Genomic DNA, 21906 nt, shown 5'->3' with positions numbered 1-21906 from the left:
AGTTTGGTAAAGTTCTGTTGAGGATTTTTGCATCTGTGTTCATCGGGGATACTGGCCTGTAATTTTCTCTCTTTTTTGTGGTTTCTTTTCTGGCCTTGTGAAGTGAGTCTGGGATCCTACCCTCTTTTCAAATTTTTGGAATAGCTGGAGAAGTTTATTATTTGAAAGTTCTTATGTGAATTTCTTGAAATTCAAAGAAATTCTTCTTTGAAAGTTTGGTAAAATTCACCCATGGAGCCGTATAACCCATGGGTTTGTTTATTGAGAGTTTTTAAATTACTGATTGAATTTCATTAGTGTCTTCAAGTTTTTTGTTCCTTATTGATTCAGCCTGGGGAGAGAGTATGTTTCCAGGAAACTTCCATTTCTTCCAGGTTGTCCAATTTGTTGGCGTATGATTGTAGTATTCCTTTACAATCCCTTGTATTTCTACGGTGTTCATTGTCACTCTCTTTCACTTCTGACTTCATTGTTAGGGTCCTCTTTTCACTGATGGCTCTGTCAATTTTGTTTATCTTTTGAGAGAACCAGCTCTTGCTTTCTTTGATCATTTATATTTTTTTGTTAGACTCCTGTTTATTTTGCTCTTTATTTCCTTCCTTCTACTCATTTTGGGCTTTGTTTGTGTTTTTTAGTTCCCGATTGTCTATGTGAGATTTTTCTTGTTTCTTGAGGTAGGTAGGCATGTATAGCTATCAGTTTCCCTCCTGGGACTTCTCCTGCTGTATCCCGTAGATTGGGGGTTGTCCTGTTTTCCTTTTCATTCATCTCAGGGTATTTTAAGAATTTATCTATTTTTAGAGGGGAAGGGAGGGAGAAAAAGAGGAAGAGAAACATCAATGTGTGGTTGCCTCTTGTGTGCCCCCTACTGGGGACCTGGCCCACAACCCAGGCATGTGCCTTTTCTGGGAACAGGTGACTCTTTGGTTTGTAGGCCAGTGTTCAATTCACAAAGCCACACCAGCCAGAGCTCAAGTTATTTTTTTTTATTTCTTCCTTGATCTTATTGTTAACCAATTCTTTGTTCAGTAGCATGTTATTTAGCCTCCATGTGTTTGTGTGTTTTTCAGTTTTCCTCTTCTAATTGCTTTCTAGCTTCAGAACATGTGTGACTGGAGAAGATGCTTGATATGATTTCAGTCTTCTTAAATTTATTGAAATTTGTTTTGTGCCATAATATGTGGCCTATTTTAGGAAATAATCCACATGCATTTGAAAAAAAAAGTATAATTTTCTGCTTCTAGTTGAAATGTCCTAAAATATCAATATGTCCATCTGATCTCATGTGTCATTTAAGCCATTGTTTCCTTGTTGATTTCCTTGTTGATCTTCAGATAGATATTCAACCCCTTGCTTTCTCTTTCTTCTTCTAATACCCCTATGATGCAAAGTTTGGTAGACTTGATGTTGTCCCAGAGATCCCATTAGCCACATTAGAAAAAGTTCTGATTGTGTGTTTTTGGCTATCTTGTCTTCCAGATCACTGACTCAGTCCTCTGCTACATCTAATCTGTTACTGATTCCCCATTTTTTCTCATTTTAGTTATTATAATTCTTTGTTTCTAACTGGTTCTTTTTGATGGTCTCTATCTCTTTATAGCAGTTCTCACTGAATTCATCTCTTCTTCCCTTAAGTTCATTGAGCATCCTTGTAGCCAGTGGTTTGAAATCTGTATCTGGTAGATTACTTGTCTACATTTTATTGAATTCTGTCTTGTTCTTTATTTGGGACATCTTTCTTTGTCTCCTCATTTTGGATGCTTCCCTGTATTTTTTTCTAGGTACTGAGTAGATTTTCTATGTCTCCCAGTCTTGTCGGGTCACCTTATGTCGTAGTTGTCCTATGAGCCCCGGTGGCACCGTTTCCCTGTTCACCAGAGCCCAGTACTCCAGGTGTATCCCTTGTGTGGGTTGTGTGCCCCCTGTTGTAGTCCAGCCTTGACTGCTGTTGGCACAGTAGTGGTATTGGCCCTCAGGCTGATTGATGGTGAGGGTTGGCCATGACTACAGTAGAGAAGCCGTTGTGTGGAGGCAAACTCTACAGAATAGAAGTCACTTTAGTAGGGCTCTTGTCCCAGTGAAATACGCCCTAAGGGGTATCATTTGTATAGACAGCCAGCGGGTATTATTTTGTTGGTTCTGGGGCCATTTGAGAGGCTATAATTCAAAGCAAAGCCAGCTATCACTGGTGCCAGGCACAAACCCTTTGGTGAGTGCCACAGTGCGAGATGAGGTCAGCATCACTTATGCCAGGTTGTGGCTGCTTAGTTGAAGCTAAGCTAACACTGGCTGCAGCTCACAGCAGGTTTGCAGTCACTTGGCAGGAGTTGCAATGAAAATTGAGTCCCACTGCCACTTGGGTCAGGCTTGGAGCCCCTCGGAGAGAGGAATAAGACATGCTGAGGCCAGCAAATGCTTATTTGGGGAACCTTGGAAAGATTTTAGGAAAGTCCAAGCATGAGGTGAGGAAGGCCACTAGTGTGGAAAATCCACTGGAAGCAGCAACTGCTGGGCAGGTGAGGTCTCAGGAAATCATCAGGGCAGGGGAAACTGTGTTAGCCAGGCTCAGGGAGAGCTCAGCTTAGGTGCATGCCTGCTGGTTGGGAGGCAGAAGGTCTCAACAGAGAGACACTGGTGACACCCAGCACTTCCATCCCAAGAGAGAGGTGCCCTGATCCGCACCCCTCCAGCTTTTGCACTGAAGGTCATCAATTCAGTTCCTCCCTTATGCCCCTGGCACTTTTTGTGTGGGAGTCCAGAGTGAGTGAGTTTACAAGTGAGAAAGTCTATGTGGGGCCCCTCAGGGGGGATGGCTGGGACTCCAGAAGTCCCCTGCCTCACATGAATGCAACCCCTTCTGGTTTCGACAGCCAGAAGCCATGGGGACTCCTCTTCCAAGCTCTGGGGCCATGGGTTGGGATTCCCTGTTTTGTTTTTTTTTTTAGTGAGGGCTCACGCAGCTGAGTTCTCTCTTCTGATTCTTAACTGCCATGTGTGGGTGTGGGATCAGCATGGGCCACATATTCATCTCACTACTAGATTTCTTCTTTTTATGCTTATTCACAGAAAATCTATTCAGCTAGTGTTCAGGTGGTTCTCAAGTATGTTTCTTCTATAATTTAGTTATAATTGTGGAAAGAGGTAAGAAGAGCAATACCTATTCTACCACCTTAACTGGAAGTCATAGTGGATTTTTTCCAATAAAAATGTTGGACAAATTTTTGGAGACTTACGACAATTTGAAAAAGCCTTGCGGACAAAGCATGCTGGGTAAAATATTCAAAAAAATGAAGAAAGATAAATTACAAATGCCTAAAATACATGTAGATTCTAGTCTGTTTTATCATTTACTACGATAAAACATATAAATCTATTATGTAAGTTTAAAATTTACCAAAACTTACATACACAGAGTACATGGTGCCATTTGCAGTTGAGAGAAATATAAACAAACATCAAGATGCAGTATCAAACTTAATCGTAAAAAACTAACCGTATACCTACCGTAATAATTTCAGAGCCACCTCTTGGGGCTTTTGCGGTGAGCCCAAGTCTTGTGAATATCTGCTCAAAATGCCATGTGATGCTAATCATCTCTGTGTGAGCAGCCCGTCTCTCCAGTGAATTGTGTATCGCAAAAACAAGTGATCTCTGGAACGCTCACGTATTCTTCATCATGACTCTTGTAATTCTGTACACCTTGAGTAACACCGTGGGACTGACCCATAAGAAATGCCACCAGTGATGGTGGAAGCACTCCCAAGAAGCAGAGAAGACTCGTGATATTCCCAGAAAAAGTTGAAGTGCTTGATACCTACCTCAGATTGGGGTCTATAGCTGTGGTTGCCCACCATTTCAAGACAAGTGAATCCAGCATATGGTCATTATGAAAAATAAAAACAAAAGGAAATCCATGAACCACTGCTGCAGCTATTTCAGCAGGTTAGAAAAACTTGCATGCTTTGCAAAATACTTTTGTATTCAATACCTCATATTAAAAAATGCTGCTGTATGTAGGTACACTATTTTTATAAGAAAGGCATACTTATAGAGTCTGACATAATTTGAGAGAAAGGAAAGTCATTTCGTGACAACTTAGAGCAAGAGGAAAGTGAAGGACCCAAAGCTTGGGAAGTTCATGCCAGCCAGTGATGGTTCGGTAATTTTAGAAAGAGGCTTGGCTTCAGAGACGTCAGCGTGACAGCAGAGGTGGCTTCTGCCCACCAAGAGGCTGCAGAACGATTCTCAGGTGCCACTGAGAAAGGAGGGCTGTCTGAACAGGTTTTTAAAGGCAGACACAAGTGCCCTATTTTGGAAACACCACAGAGGACATTTCTTAGTAAGGAAGAGAAGCAAGCAGGAGGGGACAGGCTGACTCTGGTTTGTGCAAATCAGTTGGGTATGATCCAGACTGCCCTTATCTATATAGACCCATGAGTCTCGAAGGAAAAAGAAAAATGTCAGGGGCAATCTCTTGGCTGGATAGCAGGACGACCTGGACAATGGGAACCCTCTTTCTGGATGGCTTCCCTCCATGCTTTGTGCCTCAAGTCAGGAAGTACCTGGCCAGTGAGAGGCTGACTTTTAAGGTCTTTGGATATTGGACAATGCCCCTGCTACCTGTGACTCCATGAATTCAACACCAGGTGTACCTGCTCCCAAACCTGATGCCTCTACTTAAACTTTGAATCACAAAGTCAAGAGGACCAACTATAAAGGCTCATGACACATGGTACTGTATAGAAAGGATAGTCAATACTATGGAATAGCAGCCCAACACAGAAAAATATCACAAAAGTCAGGAAGGGAACTGCTGGTGAAAACTGTGTCCCCACGTTGTGCGTGACATCACAGCATTTATGACAGAGCCAGTCAAGGAAATCTGAAAGAGACTGTGGATATAGCAAAAAAAGGTGGTGGGGGGGGTATGGATTTCAAGGTTATGGATATGGGAGAAATCCAAGAGCCAGTGGACACCTCAGCAGAGGAATTAATGGAAGATGAGACGAGTGATTCTGAGCGCCAAACACTGAAGAAGAAGGTGGAAATGCAACAGATCCAGAAAACAAACTGACCACTGACCGACAGCCTTGGAGAAGGACCCGGTGAATCCAGCTGGCTCCACTGCCGTGCACCCTCGGTGATGCGGGCACAGAGTGGGGAGCAGTGGTGCCACAGAGAAACATTTGTAAGGAAGAAAGAGCAAAGAAGTCAGATGAAATCACTACACAGTTCTGTGGTTATGCCAAGTGGGACCGCCTCTCCTTCCCTGTTTCCCTGAGATGCCAAAGCCAACCTCCTCCTCAGCTTGCTCAGCCATGAAGATGATGAGGATGAAGACCTTGGCGATCATCCACTTCCACTGAAGGAGCCCTAAATAGCCACGCCGCCATAGGATTAATCTACCTGTTGTATGTGTGTCTTCATGTGGAGATTGAATAGCTACAGGGCAAGAACTGCAGGAAATGTTTTTGCACCGTTACTACCATCGTCCGAGTGCTCACTATATAGGGCATTGGGGGGCAAACCTTGAAGTGGACGGACTAGTCTTACACAGGCATAAGGGGTGTGATGGTTCATAGAAATTAGTTATCTGTTAGTTTCCTTCCTGTTTTACAAATTTGCTTTTTAGAAAATTACATTCTTGTAATAGTATGTCTTTCCATAATAAAAGAGTGTATTGACCTACTATCACAGGTGATTTTGAAAACTGTAACAATCTTTCCAATACTGTATTATGAAGTATTACTATGTATTACTATGACTGTAATAGTGTACGCCCTAAACATTTCATAATGACTGATTGGGCTAACATGAAGTAATGGTCCTGTTTACTGCAGGCTACCCTAATGTACTCATATCACTGCTTCTCAGTTATCCGTGGAGGAATCACTGCACCTGTAAATAAGTGAATTATTTTTCACATTATCTTTTCAGTTTTGATGTCCTGTGTTAGTAACACATATAAAATCTACAGTGTTTTGTATCATATAAGGTGATATTGATTCAGGTAGGCACTGAAAGAAGATTCACTTGGATAACTTCATAAACTTATGGTATCCCTACATAAAATATTGTAAATATATTTTCTCTTATGATCTCATTAACATTTTTCTCTAGCTTCATTTATTATAAGTATACAGTGTGTAATACATATCACATATAAAATGTGTGTTAACCAATGATTTCTGTTATTGGTAAGGCTTCCAGTCAACAGTAGACAATTAGTAGTTAAGTTTTTTGAGGGTCAAAAATTATACATGGGTTTTCGACTTCACCTGGTGGGGCCTGGGCTGGTGCCCCAACCCCTGTGCCATTTAAGGGCCAACTGTGTGTATATGCACATACACAATTACATATTATATTCTGTAGTAAACATGTTTACACTAATAAACTTGCCTTTGGATGCTCAAGTAGAGCGTTCAGTAAAGGTGAGACACAGAGCACCCACAGATGTTTCAGCCCACAGACAAAATTCACATGCAGAATATTAATATCTTATGGAGCTTATCTTATTTCACAATCTTGACTGAACATTTAAAAATGTGAAGTGTTTAACATTTCAAGAACTTGGGAGAGTACTTTTTTCAAATACTTTAGCATGTAGAGAAATTTTACCTTTTATGCAGAATAAGTATTAACTGATCTTCAGGATCTATGGAGATAATCCCTGTATTACAATTTTTTTCTGCCTATGTAAGCAAGAGATGATATAGTTTAAGTGGTTTTGTCACCTGTCTTTTCTATCATAGGGACTACAGTTTTGAGTGGGGACAGAGAGAAGAGCAGGTCTAGTTGTAGTCCAGGCATGTGGCACACGTACATCGTGCTGGCTGTTCATAATTTCACATATCCACTCTGCAAACACGTGTTAACCATTTAGTGTGTGTGTATGTGTGTATCGGGCACAATGATATAAGGTCACACATAGAATCACTGGTGAGCAAAGGTCAGAACCAACACGGCTGGAGAACGGGGCAAGGGGTAGAAGGCAGCGTTGGAGACGGAGGCACCAGAAAGACCCTGCAGGCCCAGGAACCAGTATGTTTCAAAGAGAATGTAATTGGATCAGATTTGTTTTTGGGGAAGGAGAAAAAAAGAAAAATAAAAACTCATCTGATTGGACTGATAGGAGGAGGGGAAGAGTAGATGTTAGAAAAACAATTAGAATGCTCCTACAGTGGTTAAAACATAATGTTAACCTACATTTCTGGTGTTAGAATTCAGTTTCGTAATGTTTAAGTCATCATTTTATGAGAATCCCAATATACATAGGAAATAGTGCTGGCAAAATCGTAATGAGAGGGTCCCTGCAGCTCAACTTTGTACATCGCATGCACACATAGTATAAATCACAGTGCAATTCCTGTATGAAGGCACAGCGATCCATAGGTGTAAAGAAACACGCAGGCCAGAACAGCACCATCCCCGCAGAAATGAGAGAAGTAAAAGATAGAAAAGATGGAGACAACTACAGACCACGTGCCATGCTAGATATTAGCGGGCCCCTTCCTTCTCGCCTTCACTATGGACGGTAACAGATGCATACATACACCCTGACTCAGAAACTGGACCACGTTTGTTCGCTTAGTCATCTTCAGAGTGTGTTAGCCCTGCTTTCCTACCAGCGTCCCAGAGGTTGGCCATAAGCATCATTGGCCCCTACACGTAAGAAGCCTTTCTCTCCACTAAACTTCTGTCACCAAGTATCTTTCCTTATAGTTGGCAGACACTTTAATAAAAGTCATCCAGATTTGCTCTGATATAATTTACAGCCTAGTTCTCTGCTCAGCACCTCATTGTGTCCCTGAATATTCTGTGCTTGCAAAGGTCAGAAGTTCAAAAGACAGTTTTGGGACCCAGAACGAGGCAGAGTTGAGTAGGTACAACATGGCGCCACTACCAGATAAAGCCACTGAAGAGGAGGGACAGTTTCCCTTCATGTGTTCAGTTGTATTTTCACATATCTCAAATGTGGAGTCGGGTTTACAACAGCCCAGTCGTGCACCCTGCTATCAAGCCCCTTCTTTTCTGTCATAAACTTCTATAAAAGTTTTTTTTGTTTTAAATTAAATTGCAAGACTACACACACACATCTACACATGCGTGCACGCACACACACACACCTGTTAAATATCACTACCTTCAGTTTCACCCACTGTTTAGAGACTGTCACCAAAAGGGTGAGGCCTTATTTTTGGTTAATTCAACAATATCCTCTACTGAACTTGGATTTGCTGAATATATAAGCCCTACAAGGGCACTGATTTTGTTCTTCACAGTTGTATCTTAAGCACAAAGAACAATACTTGATGGTAATAAGTCTGCACTCAAATATTGTCATCAAATATAATACTTTACGTAAGAAAGTATCAGTAAACTAATATATAATGCACTGATCATACATAGTACAACATATGCCAAGAACACAGTTTGGGAAGTATGCTCTGGCCAGGATTCTCAGAGAAATTCTCACAGAAGGGATGGTACTGAGGTACAACTTGAGAGATGAGCCAGCCTTCACCAAGAAACACTATTTCGTCTACGGTCTAGATGAACTATCGGAATTTGTTATTCGTCATAAAGATCTGTCCAAGTCTCCCTTATCCAAGGTGGGAGCCACGTGTGAAGACCCTGTAGACTGTTCCAAACTCAGAGGTGAGGTTGAAGACTTAATTTTCATAAAGTAAGGTATGTAAATATCCTCTAAGGGAGTACATGTTAACGTGATAATAGTTTGCTTAAATGGCTTTAAACAACATATATCTCTAGCACTTATTTCACTTGTTTCTATTTTTGCTAATGAGGAGCCATGAAAATTTAAAATTGCATATATAGTTCATCACACTTGTGAATCACCATGTATTTCTCTGGGACATCCAATCTAAACAAGAGATTCAGAAACACTAGGAAAAAAGTTTAACTGCGTATGACCTTAAGGAATGCCCCTAGAAAATCACACGCCAAATGGCATACTGAAGAGTGAAACAGCAATTTTACTACAATTACTATTGTTTCTACAAGGTATAATGGAATATGACCTTTTCTAAATGAAAAATCTGCTAGTACAATCTGTATATCACTTCAGTGATTATAAATAATTACACACATCAGTATGCAAGTAGAACTTAGCCTTTTGATACCTTTCTCTTTTTTAACTCTTTGCTGTTCTTTGACCCTGTTGATCTGCCTAGCCAGTACTAAAAATCTGTTACTTAGATAAGGCATGTCTCTCCACCTGCCTCAGTTTCCCCTTCTCCAAAAGAGATCATAAATAGAACTTACCTCAAAGGAGCTACCCCCACAGTAACTTAATGAAGGTTAAGTGGGTTTACAGTGTTTGCAATGTGCTTAAATAGTGCTACCCCTAGTAAGCAATATCTAGTTTTGTTAAATATTATCGTAAACTGTGAACTTCTATAATAAAGTCAGAAAATTCAGTTCCTATTCCTGTGGTTCCTTCTAAAATTTGAGCCATAGAGCTGGTGCACAGAAACAAACTTCAGCATGCACTTGCGTGTGATTGGGATAACTCCCTGTTGATTTATTTAATATATATTGTATTCATTGGATGCTAGAATAATGGAAAAGAGATACTATGCCTATTTTTGAGGGACTTAAAATGTATGACAAATGCAGTAGAATAAACAGGAGAGTGTGAATAAATACCCAGATTAATCCCAAAATATTTTTTCTCCTAGGTGGAAAAATATTTTGAGCATTTGAGACTACATTGTTTTTCTTTAAAAAAAAAGTTAAGATCACTATTGTCAAGGTGCTTGTACAGTTGTCTAAAGCACACAGACACATTTACAAATTGTAATATGTACTCAGAGGAAATACAAATGCTTCATGATAGAGAATCACGGTGTGAGGGGTCTGGAATTTAATCAGTGGGTGAGGACCTTCCTTCTGAGAAGGAAGCTGGGACGTAAGTGGTAGTATAAGCACAACAGGCGAGGGGATGCAGGAGAAGGTTTCAGGAACAGGGATGCATGTTGGAAACCAGGGAGAGAGATGCTTTCGTTCTGCAACTGGATATGTAAAGGCTCAAAAAGCTGATACTTTTGAGAGGTGAGTAGGTGGCAGAATATGAACCTCCATTTGATGCATATGAAATGTTTCAAGCAAAGAATAAAATACACTGTGTTTTGAAAGGTGAAATGGTAGGAAAAATAGAGGGTACTTAGTCTCACTGTAGTCCTTGGAAGTGACATCGAGGCTTAGATCTGAAGGGTGGAAGCAGTCCATTTGTCATCTGTCTGGATCTGTGTGCTATGGTGTGAGACGTACACACTGATCCCCAGGAACAGAGGGCCGCAATGTGTACATATGAACCCACTGTATTATAGTTACAAAGGTGCATTGATATTTGTAATTGATAAAATGCAAGTGTGTGGTTAAGATACATTAGGTATTGCGATAGCATTTTAAATTAAGATTTTAACTGAATTGGAACACAAAATATCTTTGAAATCCCTACTGCAGTGTATTCTCTATATTTAGATAGTCTAAAATTACACATGCTTTTTTTTTTTGCTTGAGATTTTACATGGTTCCAGAGCTATTAACCCAAAACATAATTTAAAACATCATGATCTAACAGGCTAGATCTTGGAAAAATTTCCTAACATTGCATAGGATCTGGCACAAATAATGCCCCCTTTTTATTATAAAACCTGTTATTACAAAACCATAGGCATGTAATTCTGTAACATGACAATATCGCACTCAGGCACACCATGTGGAATTTTAAGTGAAATGTCCAAATTGCTGTTTATATCGTGCGAGGCATTCACTACCCTACCAACAACACTCAAGCAGGCCTTACTTTTGCTGGACCCTGCATAATCTTAGGAAATGAAAAAAAATCTGAGTTCAATAGAGATCCACCTTATGGATAGAGACAAAAACAAAATCAAATGTAATTTTCTGCTAATTGAGTACATTCAAATTGTCCGTGGGTCCCTCAGCACGCAGCTATGGAAGGCATGCCTTCTGTATATCAGATCCACATTTTAGGAAGCGCTGTTCATAAGAGTGCTCAGAGGACTGGGTCAAGATAATAGAGTAGGCAGACACTAAGCTCACACCCCCTATGAACACACCACAGTTACAACTAAGTACAGAGCGCCATTCTCTGAGAACCACCTGGAGACCAGCTAAACAGGAGTTTCCCATAACCACAAAGAACAAGCCATGTCCCATTAGGAGGGTCCTTCCAGAGGAGGGAAGGACTTAAGCCCACAACAGGTTTCCCTGTCTGAGGTGCATGTGTGGGAAGAAGAGTCCCCATCACACGTGGCTTTGCAAACCAGCAGGCATTGTGTCTGAGAGACAGAAAGGCCATGGGGGACAGAGACGATGCCTGAAGCCCCGGCAGGGAGGCAGCGGTTTGAGGATCTCCTGAGTTGTAAGAAAAGAAATTAAATCCACTAACCGTATGGCGAAGCCTGGAAGGGCAGGGATTGACGAGAACTCCCTCTGGAGACAGAAGCCCTGGCGGGCACAACAGTTTCCGTCTTCTGTGCTGGCACAGGGTGGTGCCCAGTCCGTCACTCTCTGTTGAACTGGCTAACACTCTTCTCCACTCCACACCCCTGAAATCCCCCACCACCCACACCTTAACCGGAGCCTCCCCGGAGTGACGCTAGAGCTGCCGAACATGGTGGCTGGCCTCAGCCTGCACAGTTACATTCCCAAGCAGCCCCAAGCCCAGCACAAGTGCCAACCTGCATTGGCTTGCATTGTGGCTATTACCAAGCGGGATAGGGGGAACCGAATTACAAGAAATAAAAACCATTGTAATTAGAAAGAGAGAGATAAAATTGTCATGATTCACAGAGGACATATTATATATAGAAAACCCTAAAGACTTCACCAAGTAGACTAGTTTAAAATAAATTCAGTAGAATCACAGGATACAAAATTAATATACAGGAATCAGTAGCACTTCTATACACACTATAGTGAAATATCAGAAAGAAAAATTAGGAAAACAATCCCATTTAAAATTACATCAAAAAAATAAAATACCCAGTAATAAATTTAACCAAGGAGGCCAAAGATCTGTATGCTGAAACTGTCAGATGTTGATGAAAAATACTGAAGTCAACACAGAGTTAACCAAAGAAGCGGTAAAGCCTCTAGGAGAAGCAGATCAGAGACAGAGTTGCCTCGAGTTTCTCAGCACCTGTACCAGTTTCTCAGCACCCACACAGCTACAGGCACCGGCCAGAGACATCTGGACCTTTCACACTGGGAAACCCACAGGGACAAAGATCTTAGGAGAGACAACCAGAAAACAGTCTCATCTGTGTTTGGGTTCTGGCTTTGACATCCCATAACTGCGCACGTTTCTTCTTGTTTACAGTTTTTTTTTTAATTTTTTTATTTAATTCTTGTTCAAGTACAGCTTTCTGTCTTATATTCCCACCCCCCGCCCCGTGCTCCCCACTTCCCTCCCATTTCCACCCCCCACCCTTATTGTCCATGTGTCCTTTATACTTGTTCATGTGAGTCCATCCCCTTTTCCCCTATGACAGTTTTCTCATATAAAAAGTGGGTGTAATAATAATATGTGCCTAGAATAATATGTTATTAGAATTAGATAATACGTATAAAGCACTCAGTACAAGCTCATTAAATGTAATTCATGTTTTACTATGCTCAAAAAATGAACACATCTGCTATCATAAACTAGCCACTATGGCCTGTCCTTGGTGATCACCAGGACAGCTGTGACAAATAGGTATTACTGTTGTACATTATAATGCAGTGTAATCTCTTACAGGTTACCATTTTTTTCTCAGCAATCTAATCTGTATTTTATTAAGGTATTATACATTATCAGTTATATAACCAGGATTTGTTTTCCTTTTGAAGAAAATCATGAGGGTCACAGCAACAGGAAATAAAACAAATACGGTTTAGCATCTGGTAGATCAGGGAAGGAGAGTGAAAAGGCACATGACAACTACAGGGCAGGCTGGCCATGCTGGAAGCCCCTGAATTCCACCAGTAAACAGTGGTTCCCACCAAANTTATTAAGGTATTATACATTATCAGTTATATAACCAGGATTTGTTTTCCTTTTGAAGAAAATCATGAGGGTCACAGCAACAGGAAATAAAACAAATACAGTTTAGCATCTGGTAGATCAGGGAAGGAGAGTGAAAAGGCACATGACAACTACAGGGCAGGCTGGCCATGCTGGAAGCCCCTGAATTCCACCAGTAAACAGTGGTTCCCACCAAAGCCTTATCACACCTGGAGCTGGGCCAGTCTATGTAGCCCTGCTGTGTCTGAAGAGCCAGGAGTTAGGGGGCATGTTGTAGGACTTCAGTTACTTAGACATAAGGTCCAAAGAAAGAAGAAAGAAGAAACAAATTCAGTGACAGGTTTAGTGAGCAGTGAAAAGCTCCTTTGGGCAAACTAACAGAATATAGCTGAAATATTCTCTGAATAAATATACAATATTTAATATTGAAACCATATTGTAAAACAAAACAATGGAAATTTTTTCTCTGATTATTTCTTAAAGCCCACTGAAGTAATAATTTATTTGCTATTATTCATACAAATTTGTAAAGTGCTTTCAACCTGGTTGAAAAATAAGCATATATATCAACAATTATTATACTCTGATAAAAAATGCATAATGAAATTGGTGTTGGAGTTAGGGCAAACCACATATGCAAGTATTAGAATATGTATTAGAATATTTTGCCAAATACTAGGGCAATTATAATACATGATAAATAATTTAGGCATCTTATTGATGACTTTATATGAACTTGAATATGGAAATATTATCTCCCACTCCAGTAGTAGTTGGTATAAATAAAGGGAACCTTGCCTTCTAATTTTGGGGTCATCTCTTTCATTTAACAATTCAGGTGCAGGTAAATTACAGAAGGAAGATGACTACATCAGAAAAGAGTTCATTCACAAAGACAGAAGAATACAGATACAGGTAAGAACTCAAAGCCAGCTTTAGATAATTTGAATTTCAAGTCTTGAGAAAGAAAGGACCACATGTGAACAGGAGTTTTTGTATTTTCTGGGTATATTCCCTTTGTACTTAAATCTAACAGCAGTAATGGAGCATATGGAAACTTAGAATTTTAATGCCTTAAGTCCAACCTTGTTATATGAACTCTTGAAAATCCTTGAACTAAGTGTTCTGTTGTGGACTGCTCTGCCTGGTTCTAGGAATTGTAACTCTACCCACTGTGGCTAAGGATGAACGAGTGACCTCTAGAATGTGAGCCGCAGGAGACAAAGCTTGTCTCTGGTAGCAAATGCTGCCTCAGTTTCCTCCCTGCCCCCAAAGCATGGTCAGAAGTCCTTGACCCATAATACCCCTCAGAGGAGGGGCAACCTAGGCCAGACACGATCACTTGGGAGGACATCATGGAAGGACTTCAGGGAGCTGCAACAAAGAGCAATGGACTCTCACCCCTGGCTCTGAGATAGCTCCAGTCCCCATGTCCTCTGGGTGAAGCACTCCCTGGCTCTAATTCCCTTAAGCCTGAATACCTGATGGGGAGAGGTGCAGCTCCTTGCCTTGCTAGAGCATGTCCTGGAGAAAAATCTGGCATTACAAAGAATTCCTGAAAAACCTGTGAAATCTGTTCTAAGAGTGCTTTCACTCATAAGTTAATGGTTCAAGCAGGAAAAAAGTTCTCTTCTTGACAGACTCTGACTCAGACTATCTACTGTTTGATCCTTGCCGCCCTGTATTGCTGTGTCTTACAACCCAATAAAAGCCCTTCGAGGAAGGGGCTCAATGCCTTTTTCCTCTGGGAAACTGGCCACCTCTCCTCCCCAAGCAGATCATGTCTCAGTCATGTTTACTCTCATCTGTGGCACACGGGGGGACTTTTAAGGAAAGTGGCCCCCACAGTGTTCCTCACTTTCCCCAGATGCAGGGGCCAGGGCTGGAACTGATTCCACGGTGCCTTCCAGCATGAACATTCTGGGAAGGTCAGAGCATCCTTCTGTCATGTCCCAAGCAGCTTTAATAGGTCACATCCCTGGGACACTTGGTGGGTGTAAGCCCAGATGCCTCTCTACCTTCACCCTTAAATTAACCTGATTCTCATGTTCTTCATCCCCTTTGCCAGCTTTTCTCCTTGCTTCTTTCTAGCAATATTTGTCCAGAAGCCTGCAAAGGTCTGAGTTACAAATCCCGATACTTGGTGTCTAGACATAAGATTCCTGCCACTTGTTGAGGTGCTACAAAAAACGAGTCCTTTGCACCCTGGAAGTCGAGTTCCATGTCAGGCTATGCGGCTGTCCACACCCGCTCTGAGCACTGCCCTGTTAGCTGTCACCTATTGAGAGAATCCAGAGCTGACAACACAGGAGACAGACCCAAAGAGTGTAAAAGTCCTGATCACCTGCTTCTAAGGACTCAATAAATCAGGTACACAAAGCCTCGATTCTGAACTGAAATGCTAACATTGGAACAGACTTTTCACTAGGCAGAGTCCTTACAGGGAAATACAAGCTGTGGGCAGAAGCCCACAGTTCCACACAGTAGTTCAATACAACAGACTGATTTGACTTATGTTTCTGCAGACTTGCAGAAACTTTAAACAATGAATAAAATATAGAACAAACACCTGATGCTTAAAAATCAAAGAGGCATTCTTAATCTGGTGTCTATTTAAGGAAAATGTTTGGATTTAACAAAAGTAGTCATATTTAACTAAATTTTAACCAAAACCTTCAAATCTATGATCTTATGTTAATATATGTATACACAGATCATATGCAAGATTGAAATCTAATAAAACTCTACCTCACTCACTCTAAGTAACCACTAGGTAATGATTCTTAGTAATTAGAATCATCAAGCAACCTAAATTGCAGAGAATCCCTAAGTCACAGGTAAAAAATATTTTCTAAAAAAATGAAGCAAGCTTCATTAGACAGACAGCCTTAAAAAATCAAAAGCTAATTAACTGTTGGGTATGATTAAATTCTGGGGATTACAATTTTACCGTATTCCTTTTTTGTGATGAACTGGTCAAGTTCAAAGAGTCACTAACACACCGTCTATCACTCTTTTTTTTCTGACTCTCTTTCTGAGCTCAAGGTATTGCCATTTTAAATACTAAGGCACATCTTTACCTTCTTATTTAGGTTATTCAACTACTGCAGGATAAATGTGCAATTTACATCACTACTATTATGTTTTGGAACCTAGTAGAACAATCAAAAGTTGTTTTCAGTGGTTCCGTGATATTCCAAAATGTATTCTAATCAGTCATTAACTGGGAATTACCATTTCTAATGAATTTCTGCCACCTTTATGAAGTTATATGAAAAAGTATTTTATTCTCTTTTAGATTTATTTGGTTAGCTGAAATTACTGATAATAAATTCCTTTTTCAATGAGCACTTACAGTGTATTAGTAAGTAAGACTCCGGTTGCTTAATTGGTTGAGACCTTGAGAACACTTAAAATTTATGAAATGTTCACTCCATGACAGGCACATAAATGACTTAATTTTCACAACAATCTTAGGAGTCCAGGTCTATTATTTGTCCCTTTCAGACTAAGGACTGCCCTAAGGAGACTCAGAGTCACCCTGGTGAAGGAGTGGTGCGTGTGGGAGGCAGGAATAACAGCTAGCTGTACCTAAGTCCCTAAATCTGGATCTTAACCATTACACAATGATGACTCCCATTGGGACATTCTGCTTCTCCAAAACTGTATCAGAAACTGATTTACAAATTTTGGTGACCTCCGAGACAACACGTGGCATGATCTCAGATGACGTATGAAAGGCATGTGGCTCTTGCTGTAGGAAGTGACACCGGGAAGGAGAATGCAGCCAAGGAATAATACCAGTAAAACATTGGGGGATGTGTTGGACATCTCCCAGTGTTTAAAAGGATGCTGCATAATCTCTTATAAAAATGGCAGTTCTAATATGAGTTATAAATCTCATTTTACCACATAGTCATCACGGAAAAGTACCATTAAGTGTGTTAGTTCTTCTTGAGGAATTAAAACTTTTGCACTGCTGAAATTGCAGTCTTTTAAAATTTGCACAAAATTATAAAAACCACCTTCTGCATGGCTAAAGAAAATAGTATCAAGATAAAAAGAGAAGCAACAGCTTGGGAAAACATATTTGCCAATGATACCTCAGACAAAGGTTTAATCTCCAAAATATACAAAGAACTCACTTGACTCCACTCAAAGACGACGAGCAACCCAATTAAAAAATGGGCAAAGGACTTGAACAGACATTTCTCCAAGGAGGACATACAGAGGATCCAGAGACACATGAAAAGATGCTTGATATCACTAGCTATCAGAGAGATGCAAATTAAAACCACAATGAGATACCACTTTACACCAGTCAGAATGGCTATCATAAACAAAGAAACAAACAACAAGTGTTGGAGAGGTTGTGGGGAAAAGGGGACCCTAGTTCACTGTTGGTGGGATTGCAGACTGGTACAACCACTATGGAAAACAGTATGGAATTTTCTAAGAAAACTAAAAAGGGACCTGCCTTTTGACCCAGCAATTCCACTATTAGGAGTATATCCTAAGAACCCTGAAACACCAATCCAAAAGAACCTATGCACCCCGATGTTCATAGCAGCACAATTTACGATAGACAAGAGTTGGAAGCAACCTAGATGCCCTTCTGTAAATGACTGGATCAAAAAGCTATGGTACATTTACACAATGGAATTCTATGCTGCAGAAAGGAAGAAGGAGCTCCTACCCTTTGTAACATCATGGATGGAACTGGAAAGCATTATGCTGAGCGAAATAAGCCAGGCGGTGAAAGACAAATACCATATGATCTCACCTTTAACAGGAATCTAAACAACAAAACAAACAAGCAAGCAAAATATGACCAATGACACTCAAATACGGAACAGGCTGACAGGGTCCAGAGGGGAGAGGAACATAGGGGAAAAGGGGATGGACTCACATGAACAAGTATAAAGGACACGTGGACAATAATTAAGGTGGGGGATGGAAATGGGAGGGAGGTGGGGAGCACTGGGGTGGGGGCAGGGGTGGCAATATAAAACTGTACTTGAACAAGAATTAAATAAAAATTTTAAAAAAACCTTTCTGAGAAGAACTATGATATAAAGCATAATTCGTAAAATAAGCACATTATCAAAACAACATAGAAAAAGAACCTAATACATGTCCTCTGCAGAACATTCCAAGGCAAACAGCCAAGATATGGTAAATTACAAAAAAAAAAACCCACAAAAACCCCCAAAACCCAAACCTTGAAAAACATTCAACTTTGAACATAAGCCATTTACCTTTCCTGTTGTTTTAGAAAGAGCCCTGATATTTTTTTGAGTTACTATATTTTTTAAATATGCCACTGGCGAGTACAGCTAGTGATCATGGCCTGCTGATCATTTACCATCACATAGATTGTCCCCACATGTTCTCGGAAAGGTACTTAAAAGATGGCCAAGAGAGAAGGCGTGATGCACGGTGGCTGTGGGTGCCCCCACCACCCTGAACACAGCACCTACCCAGGAGCGTCAGGATGCAGGCGAGGATGGCGATGAGCGCTCCGGTGCTGAGGCCGGCAGGCAGCACGTAGGCCTCCGCATTGCAGGTCTGCGCTATTCCATCCGCGTCGCAGTCGCAGACACGGATGGTGAGGGTGTTGGTGCTGCTGAGGGAGGGCGACCCACTGTCCACGATGAAGACCGGCAGGTAGTAAACAGACTGCTCCTGCCTCCGGAAGCCGGTTCTCCTGGTGAGAACGGAGGCTGTGTTGTCTGGGAGAAAGCAAGCAAAGCCATTAACCCGTGATTTCTGATGGAATCAGTCCTGCTTTTATTCACTTCGTCTTATTCAAGTCACTCTGTTCAGTTTCTTGGGACAGAGAGCTGTATTTCTAATATCAGTTCATGTGAATGCATTTTAATACATCTGGCATGCCATACAATTAAAACCAAAGAAACAGGTGTAAAGTAAAACTGAATATGAAAAGATTTATCACTTCTAATAGACCCTGCAACTCTGTAAAAAATCACATGTGATACACTATTTTAATTATTTTAAATTTCAAACCATACACTTATGGAGAGGTTGCAGTAAATGCACAGGTTAAGTTTTTAGGAGCATCATCAGACAGCATAAGGGAAATTCAAATGCATCCTCTGACAAGTCCCAAATCCAGTAGAGAAACAAGTGAAATAAGCCACTGTTGTTTCATTTAAATTGAGCTATCAAGAAAGGAGCTATTTTATAGTTTTTAAAAAAAACCCATATTGGGGTGTGTGTATATATATATATATCGTGTACGATATATATGATATATATATTATATATTAATATATATGATGTAGTTATACATATATAACTATATAATATAGTTATATATTATAGTGTGTATGTATATATAGTTATAGTGTGTGTGTGTTATATATAATATATATATATAACTATATTATATACACACACATTATATAACTATATTATATATAACTATATATATAACTATATATATATAGTTACCAAAACCCTATGTATATAAACACTTCGCCAGTGACAAAATGGGTTGTTTGAATTTAGTTGATACTCCACATTTTATTTCATCTAGACAATTACAATAACTACAAAAGTTTTAACAGTGACCAATAACTCTGTATCACAGAACTGTGATTTCTTCTAGAACCGAAATAGATTTTTTATCTGCTAGCAATCTATCCAGCTACTGCACCTTAAATAACTAATTAGGGATTTATGGGATTCTGCAAATATACAGAATGAATTAAGGACCAGGAGGATGATAGGACCATAGGTCCATCCGTGTGCTCTCCAGGCCGTCAACAAGAAACGTATCCAATGTTGCCATTAAACAATTAACAGTATTCTAGTGGGAAAGAAAGCTGAAACCCACTGTCTCATGAGTATGAATCAGCAAGCTCACGTGAGACTGCAGAAAATGCATAATCTGCAATGATGGATGTAGCAGGAATAAAGCTTTAATTTTCAGATTCTACCTGGTAGATTTTTATGTAAAGCAAATCATTTAAAATGTTTAAATTTGAGAGGCAGTCATTAAAAAATTACACATGGGGTGGCTGAGGAATATTTTCTTGAGTATGTTTCTATATTCGAGGGGGAACTCTAAAAAACTGAAATTATCTTCTAGAGGGTGGGCCCCTGTAGTACAGGCTTCCTCCACTAGATGAGTGTTCTAGGAACCCATCAGTATCAGCGCGCCAGCTGGCGTTGTTGTGAGAGGCTGTATTCAGCTTCAGTGAACTGTTTTTGAAGACTCTCTCACTGTGTTTGCCCCATTGCATGATGGGTGGTTTATGAGTGCACTTGTCTACACCATGCTGAGTGCTCAGCAGTTTTTACATGAAAAGGCCATGGCCCCCAAGCCCCACCCTCCCTATTCATCCAATCTTACCCCAAGTGACTTTTTTCCTGAGATAAAAAAGTCTTCAAAAGAAACATCTTGTCCATGTGGAAGAGATGAAACAAAAAATGGCAGAAGCACTAAAAACACATCAGAATCGACGAGTTTAAAAACTGTTTTGAGTGGTGGGGAGAACATCTCCATAGATGTATTGCATCAAATGGAGATTACTTTGAAGGTGAAGTTTAAACATGTAAGAACAAAGACACAGTTTTTAATAAATAAATTCCATTGTTTGGGTTCCCCCTTGTACTTGATAACACATTTACGTGTACCCACACACGTTTATGCCTCCCACTTGATCATTCAGGTGTTACATGTACTTATGATTTAACACACAAAGTTGTTAATTAGTAATCTGTCGTGTCTGACATGAAACAACACTCTCACATGATGAATGAGCAGCACACACTGAAATGTCCAATGTATAAGGAGAGAACCCTATGTTTGGAAAGCGACCACAGAGCCCGCCAGGTTTGGCATGTGTTTCCTGAGATGGAAGCCAACATGAGAACTGGCATTCTGTGTATCCCCACGTGTTTTCCTTCCAGGTGCAGGGTAGGGCGCTCTGGACTGGACTTAGGGAAATCTTCCAAGTGTGTCCTGAAAGTCCAGACCTTTGAGTGCACATGCTGCCCGGCAGTCATGGTGGTACTGGGCGATGCCACGTGGGGCAATGTTCATATGCTGCTTGGAAAGGTCGGAAGTTCTCTGCCTTGTGCTGGGCAGTGTCCCCACCAACTGCGATTAGGTCAGAGAGCTTGGGACTACTCACGTGGAGAACGTTTTGTCTTGTCTATCACTAGGGTGTACGATAATGTTCTCATTGAGCACAGAAGGGAATCAGAAAAAATATTTAGGTTTAATTTCTGAGGCCAAAGTTGGGTGTTCTGCACTGAGGAAGGCGGTGGCTTCAGGTAAAAGCACTTACAATGTCCACCTCCTGAGAGCGGGACTTCTTAGATACACCAGGACTTGACCAGCTAATCGATTTCTACATTTTTCTTCTGAAACTTGGTTCACATCTTAGACTTGAAAGAATTGCATTTTGTGTATTGTTGGGGAGGACTTTTCTTTATATAGATATTAGTTGCACATGCTCTTCTTTTGCTAAAGTAAATACCCTGAATAAAAACCGTGTGGATATATAAATTTGAGTTTACACGAGAGCAGGTTCTTGTGCTTAAAGTTCTTCTAATTATGCACATTCTAATTATTCTAATCCTAATTATGCAAAGTTTCTAAATAATAATTATTCTATTTTATTCTAATAAAAAGCAATTGTAGACCTATAGACCATATGTAGATAATTATATATGTATAATTAAGCAAAACTAGAACTTCCTTACAGGTGTTTGCAAAAATGTTCCTACAGCGACACTTAGGACACTGATTGAAGTTTTCACATTTGGAGAAAAGTGAGATTTGGGATGGCAGGGAATTCTTTTGTTCTTTTTCA

The 21906-nt window shown here is 40.4% G+C and overlaps 1 protein-coding gene across 1 annotated transcript in view; it reads right to left on the bottom strand.

Annotated features, from left to right (window-relative positions):
* CDH7 (cadherin 7) overlaps positions 1-21906 on the bottom strand; it is a 121019-nt gene that overhangs the window by 6430 nt on the left and 92683 nt on the right. The window contains exon 11 of the mRNA XM_037035583.1: positions 18541-18792. Within this exon, the coding sequence (XP_036891478.1) occupies positions 18541-18792 (252 nt within the window). The remainder of the gene's footprint in view (positions 1-18540; positions 18793-21906) is intronic.

Source organism: Sturnira hondurensis, unplaced genomic scaffold (assembly GCF_014824575.4).
Source record: "Sturnira hondurensis isolate 20B ecotype Veracruz unplaced genomic scaffold, ASM1482457v3 Scaffold0001872, whole genome shotgun sequence".
NCBI classification, from domain to species: domain Eukaryota; kingdom Metazoa; phylum Chordata; class Mammalia; order Chiroptera; family Phyllostomidae; genus Sturnira; species Sturnira hondurensis.
The sequence above is the reverse complement of the archived record's forward strand: the minus strand, read 5'-3'. Positions and strand labels throughout refer to the sequence as shown.